At 51.1% G+C, this 14710-nt stretch overlaps 1 protein-coding gene across 4 annotated transcripts in view; it reads right to left on the bottom strand.

Moving 5' to 3' along the window:
• Window positions 1–14710, bottom strand: part of TFR2 (transferrin receptor 2) — a 50887-nt gene that overhangs the window by 18614 nt on the left and 17563 nt on the right. For 3 of the 4 annotated variants that reach the window (XM_077916786.1, XM_077916785.1, XM_077916788.1), the window contains 4 exons: window positions 6850–6909; window positions 6522–6741; window positions 3294–3483; window positions 2–142 (listed from right to left, as the gene is read on the bottom strand). In XM_077916786.1, coding sequence (XP_077772912.1) covers window positions 2–142; window positions 3294–3483; window positions 6522–6741; window positions 6850–6909 — 611 coding nt within the window. Of the gene's footprint in view, window position 1; window positions 143–3293; window positions 3484–6521; window positions 6742–6849; window positions 6910–9855; window positions 10000–14710 lie in introns of those variants that run through there. The other variant, XM_077916787.1, reaches the window with a different exon arrangement.

Below are 14710 nucleotides of genomic sequence, written 5' to 3'. Positions count from 1 at the left end.
CCGGTCCGGGCGCTGCAGCCCCACATAATGGCTGTCGGTCCAGCTGTGGTCCAGGCCGTAGGAGCCGAAGGCACTGAGGACGTGGCGGGAGAGGGCGTCCAGGCGAGGGGAGCCCGGCGGGTGCGGGGATTCGCTCATCATTCTGCGCAGAGAGAAGGGAGAGAAATGTTGCCTAAGAGCAGAGCCAGTGACCCATCAAGCCAGGAATCCTGTCTTGACAGTGGCCAGGCGTCTGTGGGAAACCCGCAAGCAGGATTCGAACGCAAGACCGACACTCTCCCCTCCTGTGGTTTCCAGCAACTGGTAGCCAGGAGCGCTGATGCCCCTGCTATTCCTTGTTCTGCGCTGCGTGAACAAGGACTTTTTATCTATCCAGAATCTCCCAACATTCAGCTTCAGGGGTTGTTCATGAGTTCTGGGGTTACCAGAGGAAGGAAAACGTTTCTCTCTCTGCCTTCTCCCTGCCAGGCATTATATTACAGTGGTACTTCGGGTTACATACGCTTCAGGTAACATACGCTTCAGGTTACAGACTCCGCTAACCCAGAAAGAGTGCTTCAGGTTAAGAACTTTGCTTCAGGATGAGAACAGAAATCGTGCTCTGGCAGCGTGGCAGCAGCAGGAGGCGCCATTAGCTAAAGTGGTGCTTCAGGTTAAGAACAGTTTCAGGTTAAGAACGGACCTCCGGAACGAATTAAGTACTTAACCTGAGGTACCACTGTATATGTAAAAGTCTATTGCGTCGCTTCCTACACGCCTTTTCCCTAAGCTAAAATGACTTTCAGAAGACATCTGAAGGCAGCCCTGTATCCAGAGGTTTTGTACTGTTTGAAGTTTTAATGTGTTTTATATATGCTGTAAGCTATCCAGAGTGGCTGGGGAAACCCAGCCAGATGGGCGTGGTAATATAATAATAATAATAATAATAATAATAATAATAATAATAATAATAATAATAATGTTCCAAAACACTGCAACCTTTCTTCACACAACACGGTCATACCATCCCCTTGATCATTTGAGCTGCCCTTTTCCAAATCTTTAGGTAAAGGTAAAGGTAAAGGAATTATGGTGTTGGAGGAGACTCTGGAGAGTCCCATGGACTGCAAGAAGATCACACCTCTCCATTCTGAAGGAAATCAGCCCTGAGTGCTCACTGGAAGGACGGATCCTGAAGCCGAGGCTCCAAGACTTTGACCGCCTCATGAGAAGAGAAGACTCCCTGGAAAAGACCCTGATGTTGGGAAAGATGGAGGGCGCAAGGAGAAGGGGACGCCAGAGGACGAGATGGTTGGACAGTGTTCTCGAAGCTACCAGCATGAGTTTGACCAAACTGCGGGAGGCAGTGGAAGACAGGAGGGCCTGGCGTGCTCTGGTCCAGTGGGCCACGAAGAGTCAGACACGACTAAACGACTAAACAACAACAAAGGTAAAGGACCCCTGGACTGCTAAGTCCAGTCAAACTTGACTATGGCGTGCGACTTTCAGGCAGTTTGTCTGCAGACAGATTTCTAGGTCATGTGGCCAGCATGGCTAAACCGCTTCTGCTGCGCGGAGGACTGTGATGGAAGCCAGAGCGCACGGAAACGCCGTTTACCTTCCCGTCACAGTGGTACTTATTTATCTACACGCATTGGTATGCTTTTGAACTGCTAGGTTGGCAGGAGCTGGGACAGAGCGACAGGAGCTCACTCCGTCACACGGATTCGAACCGCTGACCTTACGATCAGCAAGCTCAAGAGGCTCCGGAACACAGAGACAGGGACTTAGGCTGCGTCCAAACCATACATTGAAAGCATATGGCTTCCCCCAAAAGAATCCTGGGAACTTTGGTTTGTTAAGTTTGGAAGCAGGCTGGAAGCTGGCGACCCAGAGACCTGCCTGCTCTGTGCTGGATCCAGAGCTGTGACGAATGGAGAAACAAGATCTTTTTGGGGTTTCTTGCTGTGAGCCCCTCCACCCTATGCTCAGGTTGTATATATGTGTCAATAAAACAACATATCCCAAGGACACCACAGTCTGTGATGACTTTCGTTCCAAGGAAACCAAACCCTAAATAAGCGCTTGTAGGAACCCCCTGAGTCTCTCACAATTCAAGAGACTGAGGTGGCATGCAACACTGTGTTATTCAGCTTGCTATATGCTATGGCAGGGGATGTGGATGGCACTGTGCTCCAAACCACTGAGCCTCTTGAGCTTGCCAATCAGAAGGTCGGCGGTTCGAATCCCTGCGACGGGGTGAGCTCCCGTTGCTTGGTCCCTGCTCCTGCCAACTTAGCAGATTGAAAGCACACCAGTGCAAGTTGATAAATAGATACCACTGTGGCAGGAAGGTAAACAGGGTTTCTGTGCGCTCTGGTTTCTGTCACAGTGTCCCGTTGCGCCAGAAGCGGTTTAGTCCTGCTGGCCACATGGCCCGGAAAGCTGTCTCTGGACAAATGCCGGCTTCCTCAGCCTGAAAGCGAGATGAGCGCCGCAACCCCATAGTCGCCTTTGACTGGACTTAACCGTCCAGGTGTCCTTTACCTTTACCTATGTTATGGCAGATTCAAATGTACAGTGGTACCTTGGGTTACAGAAACTTCAGGTTACAGACGCTTCAGGTTACAGACTCTGCTAACCCAGAAATAGTACCTGGGGTTAAGAACTTTACCTCAGGATGAGAACAGAAATCGTGCTAAAGTGGTACCTCAGGTTAAGAAAGCTAAATGGTACCTCAGGTTAAGAACGGTTTCAGGTTAAGAACGGACCTCCAAAACTAATTAATAATAATAATAATAATAAATGTTATTTATATCCCGCCCTCCCCAGCCGAAGCCGGGCTCAGGGCGGCTAACAACAATAAAACAGTACAAAAGTACAGCATAAACAACATTCTAAAATCATTCATTATAAAATTAATTAATTCAAGCCACTGGCAACCATTGGGCCAGGGCTCCGCGAAGATTGCCGAGGGAGGGTTCTTAACCCAAGGTACCACTGTACTTAATTGTGTGATTCACAATTAACTTCAAAGCATTTCAGTGGAAGGGAAACGTCCGAAACAATCCAGAAAATAATTATCTACGTAACATCCTCCACCACCAACAAAAAAAGCGATAGCGGCTGTCACTTGTATTCTGCATGGTTTCCGATCCTCTACCCGGGCAAACACGCAAAAAGTGGTACAGTAATTCCTGCTCCTGTTTCTGATGGAAACTCCGTCGTCCCTGGAGTCCCGTGGCCCCATGACACCCCCATCAGTTTGTTCCACGTCCTTCCTACAATTCTGGGGTGAGGGGAAAGGACCTCACCTGATGGTCCCTTCAATCTTCTCCTCATTGAGGTACTTCTGGAACATCTCCCGCAAGTCAGCCCAGTAGAGCGGGGCTCCCCTCTGGCCGTCTTCCGCCTCGGGGGGGCTCTCGTCGTTCACCACGGCCAGGTAGTCTCCGCAGACCATGCAGGAAGACCCTCGGGACAAGACGTACCCCAGGAGGAAGGCTGAGGAGAGCAGAGGACAGAGGGGAAAGCAGAGGGTTAGTAGGGTCACAGGGCAAAAGGTGTGTCGATCACCCAAATTTAAACTCGGAAGTTTCCCCATAGCCTAAAATGTAGGGATACCTGGAGGCCTTACTAGAAGCTGGCTATGTTAGGACTCATCCACACGTACCTTTCTGTGTCCAAGCGCTCCGCCCCCTCCCACTGCGTTTCCCCCAGGAAAACCCACTCTTTAACTCTGACTCGGAACAAACAGCCATTTGGGTTTTCTGTGAATTGCTGTTTGCTCCATTGAGCTGTAAAGAACAGGTTTCTGCGGGGAAAGAGGAAGGGGGGAAGCACTTGGACGGAGACCTAGAAATTCAGAGCAAAGGTAAATGTGGTTGACCCCCAGAAATGACTGCACCTGTTTCCCTTCAAAATGCACACAAGCCAGCAGTGCTTCATGTGGCTGTAAGTTCCATAGGTTAACCATGCCCCAAGCCTTCCTTCCCTTTGCCCGGACCTCTTCAGCTTCATCAGATAACCCTGCTGGGTTTAAGTCCTATGAGAGAGCGAGAGAGCTCTTTCTCTAGGAATCCTGGATCAGGCCAAAGGCGACCAACCTAGTCCAGCACCCTGTTCTCACAGTGGCTGACCAGATGGAAAACTTGCAAGGGAGGATATATGAATATGAGAAGATACCTGTCCAATCAGGCCAGGACATGGGCTTTTTGGAACAGAATGCCTGTCTTAAAGCTGAGTGCAAAGGGCTCAATGGCCAGGAGAGGAGTCTCTGGGCAGGATTGGTACCTGGGTAGAGCTCAGGGAACGGAGGCTGCAATTGGGAGGAAGGCCACCTGTAGCCACTGCCAGGTAGAGAGGGATTTGTGGTGGGTGGGCAGAGCTACCCAACCATGGGTGGGGTCTATGGAGGAGTCAGAGGGAGAGAGACCACTTGGACCTTGGGGGAGAAAGAGTTGCATAGCCTTCCTTCCTTCACCTCCCCACCCCACCCCTTAGGAAGGGTTGTGTAGCTCAGCTGGTAGAGCGGCTGCTTGGATTGCAGAAGGTCCCAGCTGATAGGAAGTCCTCCCTCTGATTTCTTCCAGAGGTGCTGCCAGTCAGTGTCTGTCTAGATGGCCCAGTGCTGCGGTTCTCAATCTGTGGGTCCCCAGATGTTGTTGGACTACAACTCCCATCATCCCTGAGCTCTGGCCTTGCTAGCTAGGGGTGATGGGAGTTGTAGTTCAACAACATCTGGGGACCCACAGGTTGAGAAAGGCTGGCCCAGTGGGTCTGATGGGCAGCACATGGTTAATCTGTGGAACTCCCTCCCACAGGAGGCAGTGATGGCCAACAACTAGAATAGCTCTCAAAGAGGATTAGACAAATTCACAGAGGACCATCATTGTCTCCTAGCCAGGATGGTTATGTTCTGCCTCCAGAGTTGGAGGCAGCGATGCTTCTGAATCGCAGTTGCTGGAAACTGCAGGAGGGGAGAAGGCTCTTGGCCTCTGTGGCTGCTGTGACAAAGCGATGCTGGACCAGATGGTCCATGGGCCGGATCCAGCACGCTCTCCTTGTGTTCTTATGATTCAGGCTGCATACACACCATAAGGACATCTGTCAGGAGTGCGTGCAGGAGCCGGGCCCTGTGACCAATAGGGCTTTGCAGGACTGGGGCCTTCCTAAGTTTGTTCTGAAGAGGCAAGGTGCGGCCTCACAGGTGAGGCTGATTGGTAACTCACAGCACCTGGTGGCAAGAGCCAGGAAGGGATATAAGGTCAGCATTTGCCGTCGGCTCTTTGCCACAGCAACACGCTTCCTGCCTTGCTGTGTTTGGCTTCTCGCTTCCTGATCCTTGAACCTTGGCTTCTAGACTCCCTGCTTCCTGATCCTCGGACCCCTGACTTTGTGGCTCCTGGCTTCCTGATCCTCGGACCCCTGACTTCGTGACTCCTGGCTTCTTGATCCTTGGACCCCTGATTTCGTGACTCCCTGCTTCTTGATCCTCGGACCCCTGATTTCATGACTCCCTGCTTCTTGATCCTTGGACCTCGGCTTCTAGATTCCCTGCTTCTTGATCCTCGGACCCCTGACTTCGTGACTCCTGGCTTCTGGACCCCCGTTCCTGCTCCCACCCCGCCATCTTGCCCCCAATCCTGATGTCCCCAGCCACTTAGTCCAGCATCCTTTTTCTCACAGTGGCCAACCAGATGCGCTCACAAGAAACCCACAAGCAGGACTCGAACACAGGACAACTCTCCCCTCTTACGGTTTCCAGTAACCTTTCGATCACATGGCTTCCCCCAAAGAATCCTGGGAACTGTAGTTTGTTAACGGTGCTGGGATCTGCACCCCTGTCTGGGGTAAAATTACAGTATTCCGGCTTCTTTGTGGGTACCATGTGCTTGAAATGTATACGGCAGCTTCCTTGTTGACTCTTCAGTGAAATACAGTAGTACCTCGGGTTAAGAACTTAATTCGTTCTGGAGGTCCGTTCTTAACCTGAAACTGTTCTTAACCTGAAGCACCACTTTAGCTAATGGGGCCTCCCGCTGCTGCCGGAGCACGATTTCTGTTCTCATCCTGAAGCAAAGTTCTTAACCCAAGGTACTATTTCTGGGTTAGCGGAGTTTGTAACCTGAAGCGTCTGTAACCCGAGGTACCACTGTAGGAGGAGCTTGGTTCCTAGGGAGATGAACCTCCCCTTTTGTGTAAAGCACCCATGGATGGTACTATATAATTCCTAATACAGTGGTACCTCAGGTTAGATATGCTTCAGGTTACAGACTCCGCTAACCCAGAAATAGTGCTATAGGTTAAGCAGCAGCAGCAGCAGGAGGCCCCATTAGCTAAAGTGGTGCTTCAGCTTAAGAACAGTTTCAGGTTAAGAACAGACCTCCGGAACGAATTAAGTATTTAACACAAGGTACCACTGTATTTTGCTATTTATATTTATATAACAAATCCTTATGATCGCAATAGGGACACAGAGCCTCTGCACAAGGGAAGCCCGGGCAGAGCTCAGCCCTGGGTCCAGATCCAATTCCTCTCACCCACAATGAAGACCAGGAGTCCCACGAGCATGAGGCAGACCAGGGCTTTCCAGCGATCCTTCCACGGGCACTGCGCCATGTCCCCTGCCTTCTCGTCACCCCGGGCGGCCCCGGGCCCCTCAGCCTCCACCACCTTCATCTGCAATCCTTCGGGGTCTCCGTCACCCTCAGGCATCTTGCGGTAGATGGAGTAGGATCGCCGAGGCAGCTTCTTGTTCCTCTGGCAAGGGGGTGAGGAGGAAGGAAATGGGGAGTCGGTAAAGAGGGGGAGTCAGGACGGAGGCCACGGCCCTCAGACCCAGCCGGCTCGCCAATATCGCAGCCTTACCGCGTCCCGCAGCCGGGATCTCCAGAAATCCATGCCGTCCGGTTTTGCGCGGTTCCCGCCCTGCGGAGAGGCAGATGTTTGGCAGCTTCCAAGAACGTGAAACGAGATTTCCGCCAACCCCACCCGCCGCTTATCAGGATTATCACTGCCACCATGCCATCCATCCCTCCCTCCCAGAAACGTGGGGGGAAATGGGTGGTTTTGCAGACGTGACTAACCGATGGGGCCTTATTATCGGGGACGCTGCCTCGGGGACTCTTATCAGGCCCTGCACAGGCAGGCAGCCCACCCAGCTGGCCCGGCGGAGGCACCTGTCGTGCACGTACCACTTCCTCCCTTCTCGGGGCCAGGGTCAAATTTGCTTATTTCATTAGAACAGGAAGGCTGCGTGCATCAGCCCCTGCGGTGTGGGAAACCCTTGCAGGCGACCGCAGGGCCTGGAGACAGGCAGCCGGGTTATGCAGCCACAGCAGTGACCGGAGGAGGAATGACCGCTGGGAGGAGCAAAGGGAGAAGAGACAGCATGGGGCACCTGCAGCCGGATGCCTTCACCTGCCCCGGCTGCAACAAGACATGTCTCTCCACAGCAGGCACTACAGTGGCACCTCGGGTTAAGTACTTAATTCGTTCCGGAGGTCTGTTCTTAACCTGAAACTGTTCTTAACCTGAAGCACCACTTTAGCTAAATGGGGCCTCCTGCTGCCGCCGCGCCGCCGGAGCACAATTTCTGTTCTCATCCTGGAGCAAAGTTCTTAACCTGAAGCACTATTTCCGGGTTAGCGGAGCCTGTAACCTGAAGCAAATGTAACCTGAAGCGTCTGTAACCTGAGGTACCACTGTATAACCTTTCAACAGTTTGACTTCACCCCCAAAGGAGCGCTTCTCCGTTGTCTGCGGAGACAGGCGGATGCCAGCAACAATCACACACTCACACACATATACATCTATTGGTGAGGGATGCTCCATCCAGCTCAATATCACCTACACAGACTGGCAGGGTTTCAGGCAGGGGGTCGTCCCCCCCCCCAAGTCCTACCTGGAGATACCATTGGAAATTGAACATGGGACCTTACACATGCAAGGCTGTGTTGCTGAGCAGTGGTTCTTTCCTTGAAATAAACCCAAGATGCTAGCCCTCACTGAACAGTGGGTGCTGCCTTTGGTCCACCGAGCTCAATACTGTCTACACTGAGTGGCAGCAGCGATACCTATCAGACAGGTTCTCTCTCCCAGTCTTACCTGGAGATGCCGTCAGGGGTTGAACCTGAAACCTTCTGCATGCCAAACGGGTGCTCTCTGCCTCTGAACTACAGCCATATTCTCCACTATGCCTTCTTCTGGCTGCCCCTATCCCCACCGGTCGTCCCTTCCTAAACCCAGAATGACCTGCCTTGGAGGAAGGGAAATGGAAGAGCAGGAGTAATGAGAAGAGAAGAAAGTTTATTTTCCTTATTTTTTTATTTGTGTCCCACTTTATCCTCCAAAGAGCTCAGGATGGTGTGCAGAGCTCTCTGCCACCCACACCCATCTAAAAACCCCAAATTACAGAGTGTTTCATGGCTGAGTGGGAGGATTTGAACCCTGGTCTCTTTGGTCCCAGTCCAGTGCTGTAGCCACTACACCAGCCTGCCTCTCTCTTTGGGGCAGCCCCCGGCTTCTCTGGGGCTAGCATTCTCCAATGAACGCCCTCTTTCTCTCTCTCTCTCTCTCTCTCACACACACACACAAAGAGCAAGTTAAATATTAGCTCCTGTGTGTGGTGAGTCAGGAATTCAGCTCTGTAGCCTCAGATATATATATTCACTCCTCCTCCCAGCAAAACTCAAGAGTCCTGGATCTTGGCCTTGCCAATTGAACCCCCATAAATCCGATTTCCTTTTGGGGGGACCCAGGAATCCTGATATTTAAGGCACCTTTAACCAGCTGGGAGGGACCTGCTCCCAATCAGGCAGGAAGTTCAGGAGTTCTGGATCTCAGTCCCCCAGAAATTACCCCTTATTTGGGGGGAGAGGGGTCCCCCGCTTTTACACCATGACCTTCCAGACTCTGCCTCCGGTGTTTCCTGGGCTTTGAGGCTTTCTCCTTGCGGGGCCTGCCCACCTCCTGCATCCTGATTTCACAAAGGTGGAGGTAAAAGTTATCTCATGAATAAAAAATAAAAACCCTTCATTTGCAGGCTCAAAGTGGTTTTTATTTTTCCCTCGCACCAGGACCCCCACACCCCAACACAAAAGTGGCAAAGGCCATTCCAGAAGTTGTAGGTGAATTCTGGCCAGAGAGGAATTAGATCAGCTGGTGGGAGCTGTAGCCTAAAATAGCAAGAGACAGTGTGGTGCAGTGGTTAGACCATGGGTAGGCAAACTAAGGCCCGGGGGCCGGATGCGGCCCAATCGCCTTCTAAATCTGGCCTACGGACGGTCTGGGAATCAGTGTGTTTTTACATGAGTAGAAGGTGTCCTTTTATTTAAAATGCATCTCTGGGTTATTTGTGGGGCATAGGAATTCATTTATTCCCCCCAAAAAAATATAGTCCAGCCCCCCACAAGGTCTGAGGGACAGTGGACCAGCCCCCTGCTGAAAAAGTTTGCTGACCCCTGGGTTAGACTTCTGAACTAGGACCTGGGAAAGATCAGGGTTCAAATCCCCCCACTCGACGATGAAACACACTGAGAGACCTTGGGGGCCAGCCACCGTCTCGCTCAGCCTAGCCTACTTCATGGGACCGTTGTGAGAATCAAATGGTAAGGAGGAGAACCTTGAGTTCCTTGGAGGAAAAGGTGGGGTACAAACAGATAGACATGTGGGGGCACCAGGTTGGGGAAGGCGAGAGAGATTGGGTGTGAGGCATGCCCAAGCGATCCCCTGACGTGGCACTTGATTGAGATCCCAACCTTTAACCCTAAGCCCTTCCCCTGAAACAAACAGACCAGAGAACCCCTCCGCCGCTCACTCCCTTCCATGCCCAAAGCCCTTCCCCTCCATCCATCCGTCACCCCAAAGACTCACTGGTTCTTGGGGAGGCCTGGCTTGGTGGAGATGTTTTGGGTCTCCTGTCGAACTCAGCGCCTGCCCCTCTTTCGCTCCCTTGCTGAGTTGCTCCTCCTCCCTCCGTCCCTCGTGGGCCAAACGTCCAGGTCACTCAACCCAGCCTGAGAGGAGAGACTGACCTCCCTCTAGCCAGGGGTGGGGTGGAGGCAGGGAGGGTGTGCTTGTGTACATGTGCCGGGGTGTGCCCACGCAGCCCCACCTCCCTGACCCCCCTCCCCATTTTTGCCTTTTGCAGATTTGCCTTTAATAATAATAATAATTTTCCCAGTAGTGATGTATGGAAGTGAGAGCTGGACCATAAAGAAGGCTGATCGCCAAAGAATGGATGCTTTTGAATTCTGGTGCTGGAGGAGACTCTTGAGAGTCCCATGGACTGCAAGAAGATCAAACCTCTCCATTCTGAAGGAAATCAGCCCTGAGTGCTCACTGGAAGGACAGATCCTGAAGCTGAGGCTCCAAGACTTTGGCCACCTCATGAGAAGAGAAGACTCCCTGGAAAAGAGCCTGATGTTGGGAAAGATGGAGGGCCCAAGGAGAAGGGGACAACGGAGGACGAGATGGTTGGACAGTGTTCTCGAAGCTACCAGCATGAGTGTGACCAAACTGCGGGAGGCAGTGGAAGACAGGAGGGCCTGGCGTGCTCTGGTCCAGGGGGTCATGAAGAGGCGGACACGACTAAACAACTCAACAACAACAAAATAATAATAATGATAATAATAATAATAAATTTTATTTATACCCCACCCTCCCAGGCCAGGGCAGCTAACACCAATAAAATCACAGTAAAAACATAATAGGGGAAGGGGGGGAAAACCCAAATTAAAATACAGGTTAAAATGCAATTTAAAATGCAGCCTCATTTTAAAAGTAGCCGATAGATCAAGACCATAAGGGGAGGGAAACATAAGGGTCAGACCGAGTCCAACCCAAAGGCCAGGCGGAACAGCTCCGTCTTGCAGGCCCTGCGGAAAGATGCCAAGTCCTAGTCTCTTGGGACAGAGCGTTTCACCAAGTCGGGGCCAGTACTGAAAAGGCCCTGGCCCTAGTTGAGACCAATCTAACCACCTTGTGACCTGGAACCTCTAAAGTGTTGTCATTTGTGGACCTTAAGGTCCTCCGCGGGGCATAACAGGAGAGGCGGTCCCGTAGGTACGTGGGTCCTAGGCCGTGGGTCCTTTATTAATGTTTAATGACACGAATGAAGGCCGCGTTAAGAAGCAAGCGACTAAATCAAATATTGGCATGTCGGAACCGCGTCACACAGCTAATGATGCTGATGAGTGTTGGGAGGATAAAAGAAAGTCCCTCTTCACGCAGATCACAGTGTTAACCTGTGGAACTCGCTCCTGCAGGAGGCAGTGATGACCACCAAGTTGGCTGGCTTCAGAGGTGGACTGGACATATTCCTAGAGGAAAATAAGGCTGTTGATGGCTGCTAGCCACAAGCGCTCTGCTCTGACCTCCAGAGTTGAAGGCAGCGAGGCTTCTGATACCCCTTGCTGGAAACAACAGGGAGAGTTGCTCGGATCCTGTTTGCGGCTTTCCCATAATGGGCACCTGGCTGGAAACTGAGAACAGGATTCAGGCTTAGGCGGGCCATTGGCCTGATCCAGCCAGGCTCTTATCTTTAAAGATACAAGATGCATTCCTAGCAAGACAGTGTGAGAGAGGGATTTGAACAAGAATAGCAAACACTGGTTGTGCGACGTTTTTGAAAGGACAATGTTTTATAGCTCTGGAAAGGGTTTCTATGGAACCAGTCGTAGGCTTGGTGGGGATCCAAAAGGACCATCTGGTCCAAACCCCTGCAATTCATGGATGCTGTGGGCTGAGTGATACTTTCATGTATAGACCACACTGAGCCAGATTATGGGCCCCTGGTCTGAGTCGGTATAAAGCAGCTTTCTATGCTCCAAAGTGAAAAGGATCTAGTGAAAGTCCAAGTGAAAAGGATCTAGTGAAAGTCCAAGTGAAAAGGATCTAGGGGTCTTAGTAGACCAGAAGCTGAACGTGAGTCCGCAGTGTGATGCAGCAGCAAAAAAGGCAAATACTATTCTCGGCTGCATCCACAGAAGTCTAGTGTCCATGTCATAAAGGTAAAGGGACCCCTGACCGTTAGGGCCAGTCGTGGCCGACTCTGGGGTTGCGGCACTCATCTCACTTTACTGGATGAGGGAGCCGGCGTTTGTCCGCAGTTTTCTGGGTCATGTGGCCAGCATGACTAAGCCGCTTCTGGTGAACCAGAGCAGTGCACGGAAACGCTGTTTACCTTCCCGCCGGAGCGGGACCTATTTATCTACTTGCACTTTGAGGTGCTTTCGAACTGCTAGGTTGGCAGGAGCAGGGACCGAGCAACGGGAGCTCACCCCGTCGCGGGGATTCGAACTGCTAGCCTTCTGATTGGCAAGTCCTAGGCTCTGTGGTTTAACCCACAGTGCCACCCGCATCCCATCCATGTCATAGTATCACTATTCTGCCTTGGTCAGACCACACCTGGAGTGCTGTGTCCAGTTCTGGGCACCACAATTTAAGACGGATATTGACAAGCTGGAGTGTGGGCAGAGGAGGGCGACCAAGATGACCGAGGGTCTCGAAATCAAGCTGTATGAAGAATGGTTGAGGGAACTGGGTATGTTTAGCCTGGAGACTGGGAGGAGATATGTTAGCATCTTCAAATATATATAAAGAGCTGTCCCATGGAAGATGCAGCAAGCTTGTTTTCTTGTTTTCCCCTCCAGGGAAGAAGGGGTGAGTGAAGTTCAGCACTGGGAACAAAACAGGGAATCAAATCAATCTTATCCAATGGCTGAACTGGGAATCAAAAGCTGCCGCTGGGGGAGGGGAAGGGGCCCACTCTGAATTAGGCCGGGTGGGTGTGGAGTCCAGGGGACCCCAGAATAAGGTTACCAGATTTTTTTCAATCAATCCGGGGACACTTTTCAACTTTGATAGGATTTTGTCAGGGGACTGATTTGTAAATCCGGGGACTGTCCCCGGGAAACGGGGACGTCTGGTAACCTTACCTCAGAAGCCAGCCCCCACCATTCCCTTCCCAGGGGTGGGAGACCAGCACTGCCTCCTATTCTCCAACAGACAACATTGCGGGGAGGTTGCCAAAGAGGGTGCAGATCCAGCCTCCAAGCAGCACACAGCAGCGCGCGATACATTCCTTGGAGGCGGCATCTGTGGCCCTTATGGATCCTGCCGCCTGAGGCAGTCATCTCTCGCCTTGCCTAATGGGTGGGCCGGCCCTGTTCCAACTCTACAATTCTATGGCTTTGTGAATTCAGAGTAAATGCAGCCGATTTTGGACAGAGCAGAATCTTGTAAGCGGAAAGGGCGAGAGTTGGATGGTGATTAGGTTTGGGGTGTTGTGACAGTGTTCCTATTTTCACCAGTGTTGTGTTGCAGAATAGGCAGGTAAGTTGGGGAGGCGTTCCCCAGCCCGGTGGCCTCCAGACTACACCTGCTGTCAGTCCCAAGACAACATGCCTATGCTGGCTGGGACTGATGTGATTTGTAGTCCAAAACATATTGAGATCACTAGGTTTGGATTTGCTGTAGTAAGGACTTTGCAATGTGCATTTATGTTAATTCCCCATCTGCCCTGAAGGGGGCAGAGCAGCACCCAGCTAAGACAACCGTCTTCATTCAAGGCACATCAGCACACTTTAATGCTTTCTAAGAAACTATAATGGAAGGAGGCCAGATTGTGCAGGGCAAAGAGGAAGGGGGAGGCAGGAGGTGTGGATGGCTGTGTGTCAATTTGAACTTTTCCTGTGGTTTATTACTGTAGATCATGGCACGATTAAAATCAGGTTGGCTTAATACGACAAGAGACCCTCCATTATTAACTTTCTCAAGGAACCAATATACACTTCTCTCTAAGGACAGGTATATGTCATTTCTTGGCTGGCTCTTAATGTGGGCTCTGTGGCAAAATTCTCACATTCGCTTTCTGTAGGGTTTTGAGAATGGTTGGGGATTCTTCCACTCTTTAGATCAAGGTGTGTGTGTGTGTGTGGTAGGATTCGCTGCCTGCTCAAACTAATTTTGCTGCCCGAAGTAGCATTTATATATTCTGTCACTTTCGTTTCACATAATAAACCAAGCTTTCTTTATTCCTTCTCTGTGAGAACATCTTGTGGGTGTAAGGTTAAGGGTCAACGTGTGTCCATAAGGGTAACATGCGTGGTAACTCTGGCCCAAGTTCCCAAACCATACACTTGTGTGTATGAATTCACGTGAGTGCTGGGCACGCTTGTGGGATCAGACACATACTTGTGACAGAGGGGTGAGCACACACACCCTCACCCTCCTGCCATGTTATTACAGAAAGGTAACACGCGTCACTGAGGCTCAGTTTCATGGGCCCCTCTGAAAATGTGGCAGGTCCCTGGGGAGCTCTTGGGTGTGAGACGTTTTGTCAAACTCCCTGTTCCCATAACACCTTTTCCCAACCCCAAGAACATAAGAAGAGGCTGCTGGATCAGACCAGTGGCCCATCTGGTCCTGTGTCCTGGTCTCACAGTGGCTGACCAGATGCCCCAGTAGAAAACCAGAGGCCACCAGATTGGGGAAATCTGATTTAGAGCATATTTATGATTTTATGTACAGTATATGTTTCATACAATTTATATGCTTTCTTGATTATAAAAACAAACAAACAAACAAACAAATTCAGGAGCAATTTTCAAGAAGAATACTCTCACGCATATTCATGCGTTTACGTATACAGTGGTACCTCGGGTTACATACGCTTCAGGTTACATACGCTTCAGGTTACAGACTCCGCTAACCTAGAAATAGTGCT

Source organism: Podarcis muralis, chromosome 13 (assembly GCF_964188315.1).
Source record: "Podarcis muralis chromosome 13, rPodMur119.hap1.1, whole genome shotgun sequence".
In the NCBI taxonomy this organism is placed as follows: domain Eukaryota; kingdom Metazoa; phylum Chordata; class Lepidosauria; order Squamata; family Lacertidae; genus Podarcis; species Podarcis muralis.
Note: the sequence above shows the minus strand (reverse complement) of the source record. Positions and strands in the feature narration are given on the sequence as shown.